Source organism: Zeus faber (assembly GCF_960531495.2).
Source record: "Zeus faber genome assembly, chromosome: 21".
Classification (NCBI taxonomy): domain Eukaryota; kingdom Metazoa; phylum Chordata; class Actinopteri; order Zeiformes; family Zeidae; genus Zeus; species Zeus faber.
Window position 1 is genome coordinate 11,425,035 of NC_137208.1, and position 18,900 is coordinate 11,443,934.

General features: G+C 43.3%; 1 protein-coding gene across 4 annotated transcripts in view; it reads left to right on the top strand.

Moving 5' to 3' along the window:
- Positions 1-10,097: 10,097 nt before the first annotated feature.
- LOC307246573 (actin nucleation-promoting factor WASL-like) overlaps positions 10,098-18,900 on the top strand; it is a 37,163-nt gene continuing 28,360 nt past the window's right edge. For all 4 annotated transcript variants that reach the window (XM_080022540.1, XM_080022541.1, XM_080022542.1 and 1 more), the window contains exon 1: positions 10,098-10,463. In XM_080022540.1, the coding sequence (XP_079878666.1) occupies positions 10,359-10,463 (105 nt within the window). In that variant the 5' untranslated portion in view covers positions 10,098-10,358. The remainder of the gene's footprint in view (positions 10,464-18,900) is intronic.

Consider the following 18,900-nt stretch of genomic DNA (forward strand, 5'->3'; position numbering starts at 1 on the left):
CACGTGATGGCCACAATACCTGAGAAAAAGCGTCATTCAAGTTGCGACGGTGCGTAAAGACACACCTCAAAACCTGCCTGAGTGCACTACAGCAATATGGAGATCTGCAAATGCATGCGGCCAATAGCAGAAACATAGGAGTACGTGGAAAAGTAGATTTAGGACTCATTGTGCAAATGTATTCTTTAACATTATGTAATTTATTTAAAAATGAGTTTAAGATCCCCTGGAAGGAAGCACCATTCTACACCTATGTGTTGAGCAATACACACCACATGTCTAATGTCACCAACAGGTATAACCTGACAAGAGGCAGATACTTATCGAGAAACCCAAAGGACAGAGTCAGATGGTTTCAGCTCAGCTTACAAACCAAAGGTTTCAGTAACCTTAGCACATAAGCTGTATAGAAAAGGGGAAGCAGCAATACTCTTTGTAGAAAATATGAGTGGCCGTCACACTAGGGCTCCATACACTGATACAGAGAATAACAACAATAACAAACTGTGCGTTAGGTCACTTCTGCATTTAAACTTTGCACCTATAGTCTCGAGATAGAGAGATATATAGATAGATAGATAGATAGATAGATAGATAGATAGATAGAGACAGACAGACAGACAGACAGACAGACAGACAGACAGACAGACAGACAGACAGACAGACAGACAGACAGACAGACAGATTTTTTTTTTTTAATGGACTCAATATCATCATCTACAGTTATTAAACACACCGTTGGGTTAGGAATTTGCACAGGATCCTTCCTTCAAGTTTTCATTTGTATATTTTTTCATGACTCTTAATGCTACACCACTTGCACACGTATGTTGGATCATTATCAACTGGTAAATTAACAATATCTTAAATAGTCATACGTTTTGGAGAGCTTACACACTTTTCTTGGTAGGTTTTTGGAGTGTAAGGGCATTCAAGCAATATGGTCAATCCAGCTTATACGCTGAAACTAACATGGTTAACTTTGATATGCTATGTGACATCTCATCAACCAGAGGAAATTGCTGTACCAACCAAATGGACCACATTCACATCACTCTGAGTTATTAATAGGGGAAGCAGTAAGCTGTAATGTTCATCAGTAGTTACATTTGGATAGCATGCTTTATGCTGGTCTCCAGTATATCCATACATCACTTATTAGGACAGCGTTGTTATTAAATTATTTGACACCCATTTCTGCTGGAGGTCATATGGCCCTACCTACACCCATCAGCCACAACATTAAAATCACCACACCGAATTTTCTCTGTCGGCAGCCTCTGAACACACATACTGATTCGCGAAAACACGAAAACAAACACACACACGCATACACACACACACACACACAAACAGGTGAAGAATTACCTATGCAAACGACACAACAGCAGGTATTCTCAAATGCAGAGATAAGGGCGAGGACGTCCGAAAGTAATTAGTCCCCCCGCAGGGACCAGAGTTCTATTACACTGAGAAACCAAATTCCCCTCTGTTTGGTTCTATGGTAGACAATGCTATAGACTAGGATTTACAGATATAACTTCAAAAATTCCCTTATTCAGCCTGCATGGAAGCTCGTCCACTGTGCCTGTGTTGTCTCTGGAACATGCATTGACTTCAACGTCTACAGCTCTGCCGTTTCATTGTGTTGGAGATTAAAACGTAATTCATACTATCTATCATTTCAAGAGGTTGTTTGCGTCGCTCTCCGCTTCCTGCTTTGCTCTATGCTTTGCTTCTATTTTCACCGTCTCGGCACCTTTTTTCCCCGCTGCAACGCTTAAAGACGAAACAGAGGCTCCATCTAACTAATTGGACATTTGTTTTACAACTGTTTATAAAGGATTACGACCAGCACCAGCTACAGTGGACACGGTTCCCTTTGCGTCAGTAAGCTAAGCTTAGCCAGGCTAATTGCCGGGGAGATGCCCCCCACAGACGACTTCCACAAACTTCTACAGAAGATTGCAGTGCTGGGAACCAAAGTTCACCGGTTAGAAGTGAACACGGGAGTGAAAAGTCAATGTGGGAACGACACCGCTTTACCATGGACTCACATCAGTGGACGAGATAATGCTAACACACGGCAAATTAGCACCAACAAGATGACCAGGAAACAGGAGGGCCGTGCACCGGGTAATAAACTCTCCTCCCTGGGACTCTCTCGCTGCCAAGCCTAAGAGAAAATCATTACCCTGGGAAATGAGAGGATGACTAACAGGCAGAGGCCAATGCCCCGAGATCTGTGATGCGAGCGGCCGGCCTGCATTATCATCCAGGCGTAGCGCCCCTTCAAACCCCTGTCCTTGGTAGGACACGACCGTGGACAGCCCCGAACGGGAGAACGAGCAACAAACCTCCCCAGGCGTGCAACCAAAGAACACATTTTCTCCGCTGGATCTCCGTCTGAAGACCTGGACAACCTCTCATCCTCTGAGAGCATCTCAGAAAGAAAAAGGCTGCAGGGAGAGCTAACAACTGTGCCGCAAACTCTGGTTGCGGGTGACTTTGCTGGAAAAGGTGGAAGAAACATGTGCAGTAAGAACACCGAAATATTCTGCTTTTCCCAAGGATATGGTCTCTGACGTGACATGACGGAATCCGGCCTACCGTGGCTGCACATCCGACTGTGAAAACCATCACCGTGCCCATGGGGACCAACGATGCTGTGGAACAACAGTCTGAAGTACTGAAAGGAGACTCTACTGATGTGTTGAGCACAGTCAGCTCCTTGGATGCTGAGGTGTTTATCAGTGGCCGCTCTGCCACCGATCAGAAGAGGAGTCGAGGGATTCAGCAGATCGTCGGCACTGAAGACATGGCAACTGCATGTGTCGCCCATTCAGCGCAATCTATCGCCCATGTCAACTTTCTCTGGGAAGCGCAGACATCTTTTTTTTTTAAGGCGGATGGACTTTGCCTGAACAAATCAGGAGGGAAAACCTTGTGCCTCTAACCTACTTCACTTCCTGCGTCATCGCTCCGCTCCCTCCGCCAAGGACAAGAGACAAGAGGGCTCAGAACGCGGAGACATAACACAGCGTGGAAACGTTCAAAGAGAGCCACCTCAGCCCCTTCCGCCTGAAGAGAGCCTCCACCCCACCCACCAACAACCGCCTGTGCACCTTCTTCCCCTGCTGCTTTTCCCAACCCCATCTGGGCCCCCCTCCTCTCCAGTCACTGTCCCCCATCCCCCCTCTTCACCGACCAGTTGAAAGAGCGGGTCGCTGCCGGGACCAAACGTACCACCCTTTACCCCTTCCCCCGCCCTACTCCTGCTTTCTTTCCTCTCACCCCCCCTTGGCGTCCGTCCACCTCCCCCGTTGGCACAACCGTCACAGTTACGACGACCACCACCCACCCCGCTCCAACGACGCCATCGCAATCATCCAGTCTGATAAAAGCACAGCACGTGCAGGCCTTTTGTGTACAAAATACAGGACGCTCTCACTGATATGTCCTGGGTACAGGCTACAAGGCTTAATGGCACTCATGACCCTTCCCAGGACGGGGGGCCCTGTGGGACGTCAGCTTCCTCTATTCCTGTCCTGAACAGTAATAGAAAAAGAATGGTGAATCTGCTAGGATACAGGAGGCACCCAACCCATTTAGCAAATTTAACAAATTTAGCATCCATTCCTCATCCGCCACAGCCTGTCCCAAAACATTGGACAGTTAATTCTTTTGACACACTAAATCGAGCTTTATTAAACTTGAGGAGGTTCGTTGGCAGGAGAAACATTTTTAATTGAGGATTTCATTATCAAGCACAACCTTGATTTTATGTTTTTAACTGAAGCTCAGTTAGACCAAGATAACAGTGCAGCTGTCCTTATCGAGTCAACACCTCCCAACTTCAGTTTTATGAGTGAAGCTCGAGTGCACGAGAAAGGAGGTGGAGTTGCCGTTCTGTTTACTGATTCCCTCGGAGGAAAGAAAACATCGGATGGACATTTTGCTTCTTTTGAATATGTGGATCTTCAGTTAAATTCCTCCGCTGGAGATTTGTTCCTAAATATTTACAGGCCACCTAAACACTGTGTAACCTAGATACAGAAGGCGGCCTCCCCTGCTTTAGAGTTACGAGGGATAGTTTGTGTAATATTAGGATATGGAACCAGGTCCTCTGGAACGCACCAGTTCATTTTTTTTGGACATTTGTTTGTTTAAGGTATGGAAACCCTGTTTCAGCGTCCGGTGTTTTTATTATTTAAGGTATACGAACCCTGTGTCAGAGTCTGCTTCAAACATAATTTTTTTTCATTTTTGTTTTCTGCTTGGTGGTGGCGGGGGGTCGGGGGGAGTAGGCTTTGGCCAGGAACTCTCCCTGGCCTCAGTTTGGTGTTGGAGGGTGTGTGGTGTGGGGATGGTCTGGTTGAGCAGCCACACCTGACCTGGATCTGGGTGATGGGGTCAGAGTGGCTGCATACCTGTTGCTCGTAGGCTGGTCTTACCTGCAGTGGGTAAGACCGCCATCCTCACACCCACTCAGGAGAGGAGCCCTGTCATGACACATGCTATGTGCTCCTGAGCTGATTCCAGCTGGCACACTCACTACAATAAACTGGTGTTTACAACCCCCGTCTTCTGTGCCGGAGAGCCCTGACAATGCCACTCGGGTGCCGTGTGGTAGGCGAAAACTGCCACATGTCGTTATTATTGGTGATTTTAACATCCATGTTGACAGCCCCCAGATCAGCGGGAGGAAACAACTGTGTAACTATGGACTGACGTTGCTTTCTCCGAAGGTTCCTGTGTTTTCTTTGAGAGCACTATCTCTGTGCACACGAATGTTCAAACAGAGGTCGTCACGAAACGGTCACATCACTGAAAACACTGGTGAAATATTTATTCAGGCTTTCTCTCCCACATCCGCCCTCTCTTGGGTCTTAATCAATGAGCTTGTAGATCATTTCAATTCTAAAATTACAAATGTTACTGATGCCATTGCACCCACTAAGGTGAAGGTGGTCTCTGGTAAGAAAAGACCTCCATGGAGAAATGCCATGCTGGTAAGAATAGAAAAATGAGAGTATCGAAAAGCTGAACGCAGGTGGCGAAAAAAACGTATCTCCACGTTCATTATGACATGTTTAGCGAGAGACTTGACTTATAATTTGGAATTGAGAAATGCAAGGCGCTCCTTCTTCTCTGACATCATCGCCAAACACAATAATAATGCACATGCTCGTTCGCTACTGTCCACAGGCTAACAAACCCTCCTGTGTCAGTAGCCTCTGAACCTCTATCCACCAGGGCCTGCAATGAATTTGTGTATGTCTTCATTGACAAAATTCAGAAAATTAGACATGCAGCCAAAACCAGTGCATTGCACTGTTGCCTCACAGCAAGAAGGTCCTGGCTTTGATTCCCGCCTGGGCGCTGTTGGCACCGTGCTCCGGGGGGGTATCTCCCGATTAGGGGCCTTTGTGTGTGGAGTTTGCATGTTCTCCCCGTGCTTACATGGGATTTCCTCCATGTAACGTCAGTAAGGACCCCCACCAAAAATATGCAGGACATTGTCGTCTGACCAGCAATGGACATTTATAACCAGGTCCCTGGGCGCATCGCTGTATGCTGCCCCCAAGAGGCAGGACAAGCCAGGATGGGCCAAATGCAGAGAACTCATTTCACCAGCCACCATTGGAAGTGTGTGTTGGTCACCATGAATGCATGTATTGTGTGACAAATAAAGATTATTCTTCAACCATAAAAACTTGGAGGACATTATACAACATCTTAAATCCTCCTCCTGCTGCCTTGCTATTCTGTCAACAGGCTTTTTCAAAAATGTATCAAATTGCATGGCCTCAGATCTACAAATTGTCAACACGTCTCTTCTCTCAGGTTTCTTCCCGCAGGCCCTGAAAACAGCCGTCATCAAGCCGCCCTTAAGGAAAGAACAATCTGGAGAACTCACTAACGAACAATTATAGGCCCATATCAAACCTCCCGTTTTTCAGTAAGATCATTGAAAAAGCTGATTTTCAACAGCTGAACAATTTCTTGGCACTACACAACTGTTTTGATGTCTTCCAGTCGGTCACAGCACTGAGAACGCTCTTGTTGAGGTCTTCAATGACGTCCATCTAAACACTGACAGTGGCAGAATTTCAGTATTACTGGATCTCAGTGCTGCATTTGAAACGTTGACCACAACATATTACTAGACCGACTGGAAAAACTGGCTGGGACTTTCTGGTACAGTACTAAACTATTTAAAATCCTACTTAAAGGACAGGGACTACTTTGTGCGCATAGGTAATTACACATCTGCGCAGACGAAAAATGAGATGCAGAGTTCCCCAAGGCTCCGTTCTGGGGCCTCTTCTGTCTAACATCGACATGCTCCCACTAAATACCATAAAAACAACGAAATACCTATTACCTAACATCTATTCCATTTTATTTCATTTTATTTTTATTGTATTTTATTCTATATATTTTTATCTTATTCTATAAGTATTCAACTTACTGTATTACGTTTTAGGAGTCAGTCGGTCTATTAGAAAGGAATTCTTTACTTTTATTTATTTTTTTCCTAGGACATATTGTGTGCTATCACCGGGTGCGTTGCATTACATTTCACTGCATATATGTATGAAAGTATGTATATGTATGTGACAAATAAAAAATCTTGAATCTTGAATCTTGAATACCATAATTACGCAGATGACACACAAAGTGACATAACCAGATCACCGGGGGACTACAGTCCAATACGATCACCGAGCAAGTGTGTTGAACGACTCAACGATTGGATGTGACGATTGGACAAAAAGACAAAACCAAAGTCATTGTTTTCGGAGACGAAGGAGGACAACTGAAAGTCGGCGCTCAGCTTCAATCGGAAATGTTAATAAGCACAAACCAAGCCAGAAACCTTGGTGTAGTCAGGCACACGGACCTAAGCTTCAACGGCCACATTAAAACAATGACAATCGCCTTAAGAATATATCAAGAATTAAAGGACTAGTCTCTCAGCAGAATTTAGAAAAAAACTTGTTTGTGTTTTTTTTATTATCTTCAGTAGACTAGGCTACCGTGACGGCGTCTTTTCGGGACATCCCAAAAAGAGCGCCCGGACAGCTGCGGTTGATTCACAACGCTGTTGCTCGAGTCGTCACCAACACCAAGGAAGTGGATCGAATCACTCCAAAATATGTTTCTGATCTTCCTGCTACGTTGTGAACTATGGGGGCCTCTCAGGTCGCCTGGGACAGGTCTGCTTTTCTGTCCCCAGGGTCAAAGCTAAACGTGGAGAAGCGGCGTTCAGTTTTTTTTTAATGCACCACATATCTGGAACAAACTCCGAGGAAACTGCAGGTCGGCTGCAGCCCTCACCTCTTTTACATCGAGGCTGGATAAATGTTGTGTGTGCCGCTGCCTTTTGCGAAACCAAATATTCATTTCTTGCACCGCACCGTCACGTTTACTTGATTCTATGCATTCTATTTCTTCACTTTATAATGTGTTCTTCCTTTTGCAATGTGTTTCTTTTGCACTTTGTAAACTCTTTGTCATGATGCTTCTGATGTTTAATTGAAAGCACTTTGAATTGCCTTTTTGATGAAATGTGAATACTAGTGGCTTCGTGTACACTGTATTATAACGGCCTTGGCCTATATGAAACAGAACAGAAGCTATTCTGGGAATAGGCCAAATAATTGTTAACAAAGCATAAAACAGGGTTTCTTTGATTCATTTCTTGCACTGCACTATAACTTTGATGCATTCTATGTATTCTATTTGTATTCACTTTATGCATTCTATGTCCTTTTATAAAGTGTTTCTTCGCACTTTGCCTTAATGCATTTTATGTAAAGCACTTTGCCTTGTTGTTTAAATGTGCTTTTCAAATAAACTTGCCTGGCCTTACAGAGCAAAATGAACTGGCTAATTAAATCCCAAATGATAATTTTAGTTTGATTGGCAGTCTCATAGGAGTAGCCTATTGATATAAGCCTATTGGGGAAGGGGTTTTGTTTTTTTCCAATACAAGGATCTATCAGAACTATTTACAATTTACGATAATATACTAAAATAGTAAATCGGATTCATAGGCATTTCATGGAGCTCAAGGACACTTTTTTATTCAATAAAAAAAAAAAAAAATTATTTATATATATATATATATACATATATAGATTATATTTATTAATCACGGTAAATCCAATCTATAAATATATATATAAATAAATATAGATTGGATTTATATGTATATATAAATGATTTATGATTGTATTTAATTATTAAGTACAGTCGAACCAAACTGCCTCCGAGGCTGTGTCAAATGTAGCATAATGACACCATCTAGTGGTAGAGTTGTAAAGACGGAGCTTTCTGTCAACCAAGGTGTTTTTATAGTGGTTAAAAAGAAAATCTCTCTCTCTGTGTGTGTGTGTGTGTGTGTGGGGGGGGGGGGGGGGGGGGGGCATATTCCCACAAGCAGAGCTCCGCTGTCCGCAGCGCCGCGGATCAGGCGCGGAACAGGAGTCCAGGCGTGGGTTAGGGCGGGTGGCAGCTCAGAGTGACCCGGGCTGTCTGAAAGCAGCCGGGCACGTCTTTCACGTTGGGCCAGTTCGCTCGGCTCCAACGAGGTGCAAGCACCCTGGGAAAAAAAACACACACACACACACACGCACACACACACACGCACACACACACGCGTGCGTGGTGCTGCTCCCGACGTCGTGAGACGCACCGAACGCACACGCACACCGGCGTTTCTGTGACCATATAAATCCATATATCGATGGATGGGATTTAAAAAATTTAAAAAAATATTATTATTATTATTATTATTATTATTATTATTATTATTAATAATAATAATAATAATAATAATAATAAAATTGCATAAATAGACAGTGGAAGTAAATGTGCGACATTTTATTGCACATTTACATACATTACATTTACATTCATATTTTATTCTATAAGTATTCAACTTACTGTATTACGTTTTAGGAGTCAGTTAGCCGGTCTATTAGAGATTTTAAAAAAAAATTCCTAGGACATATTGTGTGTTATCACCGGGTGCGTTGCATTGCATTTCACTGCATATATGTATGAAAGTATGTATATGTATGTGACGAATAAAAATCTTGAATCTTGAATCTTGACAGCAGCCATATGGATGTATCAACGCGCCTGGGATGTGGCAAAAAAAAAAAAAGTAAATAAATAAATTTCAACTTTAAAACAAGATGAAATATCCTCATTGACGGCATCTTGGTCAAATGTAAGGTGAAGGTAATTCGATGATTGTGATTTGATTTGGTTTGCTATAATTAAAAAGAATTACCCCCCTCCCCCTAACGTGATCGCTGGGGGGGGGGGGGGGGTTGCTGTTCTGAATTTGACAAAGCTTCTCCGTGCAGTAAATACTGCAGCCTAATGGAAGAAAAATAAAGGGGGAAATTGTTCGATCAAGTGTGACATTCTCTGCAGAAAACCTGTTTTTAACTCCCAGGCGTCTGTTAGAGCGGTCGGGCGCTTTGCAACTGACGTTCATACTATTGCTGCGTTCCGTTGAGGTCGGGGGGGGGGGGAACAACAACAACAAAAAAAAAAAAAAAAAAAAACGAAAAAAAAACACCCCCTTCTTTGCAAAAGTGCGAAGGAGCTCGTAGATTCAACGAGCTGTGCCGAACGAGCACTCGTTTGCTGCGGGCGCCGAAAAGATGCCGTGAACCACAGACGGTGGGAGCTGCCGAGTCGGAATGACGGATTTCCGAGCTGGCCCCGAAACGCAGCACACGACACTGTCCGAGTAACTTTTTCACTTCCTCCTCACATTCCAGCCTCTCTGACGTCACGGACCGTACCACCGTAACAAACGCGACGGGCGTCGAATGATAATCGCACAAATAACACGAAACGCCTCGCTGGCGGGACGATTTCCCGGACGACGGTGGACGCACCCGCGGCGCGGCGTGAGCGACACCCCGACCGAGGTTCTCGGTGTGGCGGAACATCTGGTACAGTAGTGGCGGTAGATTGACTGCGTCCACACCCGCCGTTCCGTCGATAGTGGAACAGCGCGCCCACTGCCATGTTGAATGGAAGCGGCTCCTCACTCCGGCGGTCGGACTTCCAGGAAAAAGTTACCCCGTTTTCGCTTTCCGGGGACGGGGCTATTTCGATCGTTTTCTCCACGGTCAACCCCCCCGAATACACCCCTCTTTTGGATAACGGCGCCTCTAAAAAAAAGCCCGATAGACCGACGTGAGGAGGGGGTTGGGGGGTCGGTGGAGGCCCGAATGACCGAAGGGTTGTTTGTTTATCTGGTTTGGACTGCGTATCGCGACATATCGCGACAACAGCCGACGTAAATTAACACCCAGCGCCCGACTATGAGCGGACACCAGACCCAGCGGCGACAGGCCAACGTCGCCTCCATCCTCCTGAACCAGTCGGAGAACGACTGTTTGTTCAACCACCTCGGCAAGAAATGCATCGTAAGTTCCGCCGGGTTCGCCTTGCCTGACTTATTCCGTGGGAAAACTTTGTTTCGTGCTTTGTTACGTGTCGCCGGGCGCTGTTGTCAAAGCCACATATCGCGACAGCGTGGTGCCGAACACGGCGACGACAACGACGAGACGCCTCGGGGTTTATCGGAGTTTTTGCCAGATGTTGACGCAAATGTCTCGGAGACAATCATTGGCACCGAAACGCGCGCAAGTGTCGATTATCACGACAGGCTATGAAGTTGGCAAACTTTCATCACTGTAATTGTAGTGTCTGTAAATGTAATATCCGCCTCACTGTAATGCAGCCTTAAAGATGACGCCTATATCGTGATATTACAACAACCCATACACAGTATAGATAAAATCTACACAGTATGTGTACACATTCTATTTCATCTATTCATGGAAACTTGTACAACTCCATATTTTGACAGTGTAGTAGTCGATACATAGGTTTTTTTTACTCTTTATTTCTGTTAATTTTTAGGTTTATTACATTTTGCCAATTTGTTTTGCATTCTTATTACTTCATTATTACTGCCTGTTGTTTTGATGCGAGATTCTGTAGCACTGTATTGAAGTATCTAACCAAAATCCCACGCGGTCTCTTATCTCAAGTCTCTTGTCCTACAATCAATATCATATCAATATATAGTTCAGCTGGAGTTTTATTGTTTGTGTTCACTTGTTTTGTTTTTGGAGGGGGTATTCCAAAATGATATCGTGTCACGCATTTAACCATCGTGACATCCCGACGGGGTGTTTGCCGATGGAAACTTTTAAGTCAACGCCCGAGGCCTGTGATTGTGCAGCCTGACACACCTGAGATCAGTCAGGAAATCCTGCTTCTCTGCTCTCTTTTTCAGTTCAGTTTTTTTGGCCCAGGTTTTCGCCCAACAAACGTTGGTTGTTGTGGTGTGAAATGGATTGTTTTTGCACTTGCATTACATAACATAGCAGCATAGTTTTCGGGAGACTGTCTGAAAAGAATCTTGCCAAGACACTTGGCAATTAAGTGGCTTGACCAAAAACTGTGTAATACAATGACGTATGTAGGAGAGCTTGTGTCCCAGTCACGATTCAACATTAGGTGATGTTATGTAATATGTTGAGTCATTTGTTAAATCAGGTCATGCTTGTTCCCATACCCCAAATATATTTGTGAGTGATGAATAAATACTGATTTTAGACAATGCGTTTACAATTGGAGGGCTATTACTACAATAATATGCTTCTCATCTAGCTCAAGTACCAAAAGTGAATAACCTCTAACCTATAACAGCACACAACCTCAGAAAGTTATAACTGCTATTTATTAGAAATTTCCCAGCTATATGATTGTTTCCCTGTTTCTTGTTTTATGAGGAGCAATATAAGAACGCAATTAATAGTAACATGAAGGTTTTTTGGGGCTAGTATACACCGATTGGCCACAACATTAAAACCACTGACAGGTGAAGTGAGTAACATTGATCATCTGGTTCCAATGGCACCTGTCATGAGGTGGGATATATCAGGCAGCAAGTGAACAGTCAATTGTTGAAGTTGATGTGTTGGAAGCAGGAAAAATGGGTGAGCGTAAGGATCTGAGCCACTTCGACAAGGACCAAATGGTAATGGCTAAACGACTGGGTCAAAGCATCTCCAAAACGGCAGGTCTTGTGGGGTGTTCCCGGTATGCAGTGGTGAGTACCAACCGGTGAACCGGTGAACTGGTGTCAGGGTCATGTGCGCCCATTGGCTCATTGATGCACGTGGGGAGTGAAGTCTATCCCGTCTGGTCCGAACCCACAGAAGAGCTACTGTAGCGCAGATTGCTGAAAAAGTACATGCTGCTATGATAGAAAGGTGTCAGAACACACAGTGCTTCACATCTTGCTGCGTACGGGGCTGCGTAGTCCCAAGACCGGTCAGAGTGCCCATGCTGACCCCTGTCTACCACAAAAAGCACCTACAGTGGGCACTTTAGCATCAGAACAGGACCATGGAGTAATGGAGGAAGGTGGCCGGGTCTTATGAATCACGTTTTCTTCGACATCATGTGGATGTTCAGGGTTAGGGTCAGATCTGATGGAGCATCTGTGGGATGTGCTGGAACAACAAGCCTGATCCATGGGGACCCCACCTTGCAACTTCCAGGACTGAAAGGATCTGCTGCTACCGTCTTGGTGCCAGATACCACAGGACACCTTCTAAGGTCTTGTGGAGTACACGCCTCGACAGGTCTTGAGCTGTTTTGGCCGCACCAGGGGAGCCTTACACAATACTAGTGTTTATTAATGGTGGTTTTAATGTTGTGGCTGATGGGTGTATGTAGGGCCATATGACCTCCAGCAGAAATGGGTGTCAAATAATTTAATAACAACGCTGTCCTAATAAGTGATGTATGGATATACTGGAGACCAGCATAAAGCATGCTATCCAAATGTAACTACTGATGAACATTACAGCTTACTGCTTCCCCTATTAATAACTCAGAATGATGTGAATGCCGTCCATTTGGTTGGTACAGTAATTTCCCCTGGTTGATGAGATGTCACATAGCATATCAAAGTTCAAAATATTGTTAAATTTTACAGTTGATAATGATTCAACTTACGTGTGCAAGTGGTGTGGCATTAAGAGTCATGAAAAAATATACAAATGAAAACTTGAAGGAAGGATCCTGTGCAAATTCCTAACCCAACGCTGTGGTTAATAACTGTAGATGATGATATTAAGTCCATTAAAAAAAAATATATATATATAATAAGCCATCTCTCTTGAATAAACCTCTTCAATCTATATGTATCTCTATATATCTCTCTATCTCGAGACTATAGGTGCAATAAAAGTTTAAATGCAGAAGTGACCTAACGCACAGTTTGTTATTGTTGTTATTCTCTGTATCAGTGTATGGAGCCCTAGTGTGACGGCCACTCATATTTTCTACAAAGAGTATTGCTGCTTCCCCTTTTCTATACAGCTTATGTGCTAAGGTTACTGAAACCTTTGGTTTGTAAGCTGAGCTGAAACCATCCGACTCTGTCCTTTGGGTTTCTCGATAAGTATCTGCTTCTTGTCAGGTTTTACCTGTGAGTGACAGACACGTGGTGTGTATTGCTCAACACATAGGTGTGGAATGGTGGTGACTACCTTTAGTGAGGTTGATTTGCCACACACTCAGGAAAGACTTTCTCCTGTAGCCACGTCTGGTCCTACTTCCCCACTGTGGTAACAACAGCTGTTGTCTTGGACAGTACAGTAGATTAAGGATATAGAGATGTTGCTTCCTCCCAGGGGATCTTAAATTCATTTTTAAATAAATTACATAATGTTAAAGAGTACATGTGCACAATGAGTCTGAAATCTACTTTTCCACATACTCCTTTGTTTTTGGTATTGGCCGCATACATTTGCAGATCTCCATATTGCTGAAGTACAGTCAGGCAGGTTTTGAGGTGTGTCTTTGCGTACCGTCGCAACTTCAATGACGCTTTTCCTCAGGTTGTGTGTGTGTGTGTGTGTGTGTGTGTGTGTGTGTGTGTGTGTGTGTGTGTGTGTGTGTGTGTGTGTGTGTGTGTGTGTGTGTGTGTGTGTGTGTGTGTGTGTGTTTTCCCCTTCCTCACAAATGAGGACATGCAGACAATTTGTCAGAGTGAAAGGGATTGTGAAGGGGTGCATTGTGTGTGTGGGCCGGGTAGGGAGAGGAGATTAGAAGAAACAGACATGATTTTCCTCATTGACCAATCTAATGAGAATGTTGACCAGTAATTAACTGATGTGTTATACAACTATTCTTATTATGTAGAAAATGAAGAAATCAGTCACTGTTGCCTCTATCGTCTCATTTGTTTTCCACTGTGCACAACCACACGGTGCAATTAGTCTTAGATTAATTCAAGCTTTAAAAGACTAATATAAATTTAATCAGCATGGTTAAGGGTTTCTTTAAACAATCTATTGTTAGCTAGGCTCTTGTTAAAAAGATTTAAGAGATTGCTATCTTCACACTGGGAAACAAACTTGGATTAACAGAGCTAATCTATATCTAAAGAGCTGATGTGCTGCTGCATTATTACATGGAATTAAGTCAGCACCAAGAAACTGCTTCTGTGTTTAGAGTCTGTTGCAAGCAGCCGTGAATGTCCATACATTTTCTAGCCCATCAAATCTCAGTGTAGTAAGTTCTTATTATCAATTGCTCAAATCTAGCGTTCTAATTCTATTATTGGTTTGTAAATTGATTGTCGGTCAAACAGGCATTGTCTTTTAAATGTAGTTCTTGAATACTGGTTTGCTCCATGTAGGTTCAGATCCCATAGTTATTTCAGTTTAAACATGGCTGTTATTTGAATGTTATTTCACCATATGGCCTTCCGCATTATGCTGTGCTGATTTTAGTGTGCTAACTTATTTTAATGAAGAGTCCTCGGCAACTGATGTTACATCTTTTGCTGTTAACTTGATATTTAACATTTCCCTTTACCCGGTCTTGTTAGGGGGAACCGTTTTTAAGGTTTTTTTTATACAGCCAAAAGAGCTGACACTTAACAGCGATGTTACGCTAATGATAACACTTCAAGGGTGAAACTGTGCTTTTGCGGTTAGACCCAGTTTTTTTGAGTAAGAGAAGATAGTGTTGAATAATGCCCCTTTTAGGTACCCTGAAATATTTATGTTATCTCACATTAGAAAATGTGTGATCTTGACAATTTGAGAGAGACAAGGATTAGTCATTGGTATTCCTTCTGCTGTTTCCATCAGCAGCACTAACTGACTGGGCAAGAGGGGGAAGAGGTCCAATTTTGTGTGTGTGTGTGTGTGTGTGTGTGTGTGTGTGTGTGTGTGTGTGTGTGTGTGTGTGTGTGTGTGTGTGTGTGTGTGTGTGTGTGTGTGTGTGTGTGTGTGTGTGTGTGTGTGTGTGTGTGTGTGTGTTGCCTGATCAGCAGTCCACTCGTACAGGAAGTCCCGTGGTCGACCTCCTCTGGTGATTTGTGCTGGAGTGGTGGAACATGACTCTTCCCTTTCCCTCTCTCTTACCTTACCCCCCTTTCAACTCTACCTTTTTTGAATGCTAAGCTACCTTTACCCTTTTCATCTTCTGATTATCTTTCCTGCCTCCACGATATGACCCTTTTTCATCTTTGATCTTCCATTCCCCTCCTTTGCAACATACAGCCCTACAATTAAAGGATTGGGGAAATCGCCTTCAATTATTATGATGATAGATCTTTTTATTTATATATATTTTTTTGCAACAATATTATATACAAAATTATTATTAGGGCAAACAAGTTTAGATTTTTAACATAATTATTATTTAACTTATTATTATTATTATTATTATTATTATTAATAAAACAAAGTGTAAAATTGTTAAACACCATATTTTTTCATCTGAACTAGGGATGTAAACAGGTAATTGGTTACGCCGGTGTCCATTTAATATTTCAAATAGTACTCTAATGCAGTGAATATATTGTTTTTCAACCGAACGAGAAATTGTTGCTCCTGAACTCACAGGTAAAAACAGAAAGGCTTGCAGAAGAAAAAGTATCTTGTCTTTTCTTAATAGGTTTGCTTTGTGTGCAAATCACAGAAATAATGGAGAGGAAACGGAGTAGTCTGTACTTTAATGTATGTTTAGTTGAACAGTAGATTAATGGCAGCTCGGTGGTGTTGTGTTTAAGTAATCAAGTGAAACAAGTAATACACTTTCTCGTCCGGCAACTACATTTCCAAAGGCAACGATAGTCCAACCATTACAGGGCCGAGGAGTAATATCGCTCAGCCCAACTCTATTGTCTTTGTGCCTGTTTTGCGCCATCCAGGACAGCAAATTCACATTTTGTGAATCCATTCATGTTGGGGCTAGGCTATATGGCTATAAATTATCCCAGTACATTTTGTTGTTTGATTAATCACCATGCACGATTTGAAAATGTTGCCTTTTGTGTTTTTTAAGGTTATCTTGATAATGGCTTAAGCCTGGAGAAACCGCTGGGTTAATTTATGGTTTCCTAACTATAATAAAAAGATCTGAGTAAACAAGTGAACTTTTTGCTGTGCAAAGAACGACCTTGGTCTCATCTTCAGAGTTTTACATTTAAAATGGTTTAAATAATGAGCCCCAGTACTTTTGACAGTTGAGCAACGCTGCTGCTAACAGGGCCGCATGTTTAGCTTTGCAGTTTCATGCTCTCCACATACTCGCTGGTAAAATTGGTGGTGTTACCGGTCTTTGAGCCTGTCGGCCCATTTTTCGGAGCAACTAATCTGGGCAGCATCACTATTACGTTATCCAAACCACAGCCGTATGATTGATTTTTGAGTGACTTTTTCTCGGCGACTAATTCTATCATTGAAGGATAACGTGAGCTTGTGGTTAGTTTTACTTTTATTCAGCTTGGTTGTGCTTGTGCTTGTTCTGTTGTGTACGGAACCGTATCGGCTCTCTCTACCCGACTTTGAATGATTTCCGAAAGCCATTCAACCATCAGGTAAAAACCCTTCTGATGGACGTCTGTGTGGGAGGCGAACCTTTGCTGCTGCTGTCAAAAAGCTGGACAAGAATCCATCACCACCCTGGCTTCCTCTTGTTTCCTCACTTTGTCCGGCCTCCACTCCCATCCTCCTAGAGTGACATGTTTTTCTGCTGGAGATCAGATGTGGAACTTTGTCGTTTCTTTACTCGCTGGGTGCAAAAGGAGGTGTGTTTTTGTCTTTGTATAGAGCGTCGGTTTGGCCTGTTGTGTTGGCTCATGTCAGACAGTTCTAGGGATGCACCTATACTTGTATCGAATATGAGTCCGTTTTGGATAATGTCCCCAATAGAAAGATATCAAAATTGGCAGATGTTTCACAGGAGAAAAATGTATTGTATAGCAATAACTGTTTTCAAATTATCTTTTCTAATGGATGTGTTTAGGCTGTTCAATACAAAATGAATTGGGTCTGAACACTGCAATGACAGATAGGGAAGCAGTGCACCGTGAACCATTTTATCGCATATCAAGCTCCATAAATCTTTATGAGTAGTAGAGAAAGGGGGGGGGGACTATTGAAAGAATTGGGGTGTTTTAGGGAAGAATCAATTTGAGAGGAAGAGATCAGAGAGTGTTTGTGCTGGTGTGTACCTAGGACAGTAAGAGCGCGAGTGTCGGTCGGGTTTTGATGACGTCATAGAAATTCTCCGCTGCCCTCAGTGCCCTGTCAGGACCAATTAGAGTTCCAAAGGCGGATGAGGCTTCGGGGCCAGAGAAGCAGGAAACCGTAACACCATCTCTTAAAGGGGCACTAACCCTCTTCTTCTCTAATTCTCTTGTCAGTCACAACATTAAAACCACCATTAATAACCACTAATATCGTGTAGCTCCCACCCATGCTGCCAAAGACAGCTGTGACCTGTGGAGGCATGGACTCCACAAGACCTCTGTAGGAGTCCTGTGGCATCTGGCACCAAGACGTTAGCAGCAGATCCTTCAAGTCCTGTAAGGTACGAGGTGGGGCCCCCATGGATCGGGCTTGTGGTTCTAGCACATCCCACAGATGCTCCGTCGGATCGGACCCCAACCCCAGCCATCCACATGATGTGGAAGAAAATGTCAGTCATCAGACCAGGCCACCTTCCTCCTCCATCCCATTGCTCCATGGTCCGGTTCTGACGCTCATGTGCTCATTGTTCAAAGTCTCTCATGACTGAACCTTTTTTTTTTTTTTGTATCTATAGAACTTAATGCTCATCACACAACTTGGCTACCTAATAGAGGCCTTTCAATTATGATACCCAGAGGCTCTTGGGTGATATATTAACCTCTAAATCTGCTCCTTTTAGGGGAGAGGTGATCTACAAGCTATTGGTTTTAACTATAGAATGGGTGAGTAGAGAAAAATATATCTTGCACATGATTGCTGATGCAATAAGTTAAAGTAACATTTTTTTGTGGGGGGGAACTATAGATCATTGATTTTTCTGTAATAGGAACATTTTTCTGGACCAGTGATTTGATTTTGGAGAGGCGTTGTGTACACAACGGTCAAACTGTTTTCAGAAGCCATGAAGCCATGAATCATCTTTTTAATTTAATAAAAACAAAAAAATTCCTTAACAGCTGCCTTTCAGTAACATCTCTTTCAAATTTACTCAAAATAGAGAAATGTGACAGGAACTATAATTGGCTGATTGAGTTTTAAGGATTCGTAGCGAATGTCTGCTATTGTAAATCTGCCCCCCCCCAGATAGAAAACCATGGAAAAACAACCTAAGCTTAATGACCCAGGAAATGCATAGGGGCAATCAGGAATGACTCCTTGTGATCCAGCTACTGTCAAAGCTCCCCCAGCATCCGCTTCATTGTCGCCGCCTTTCATCTTTATGTTAATGGCTCTGAACCTGGACCCCTCAGTGTGAGGAAGGCCCTGCGGGGACATATAAAACCGCACC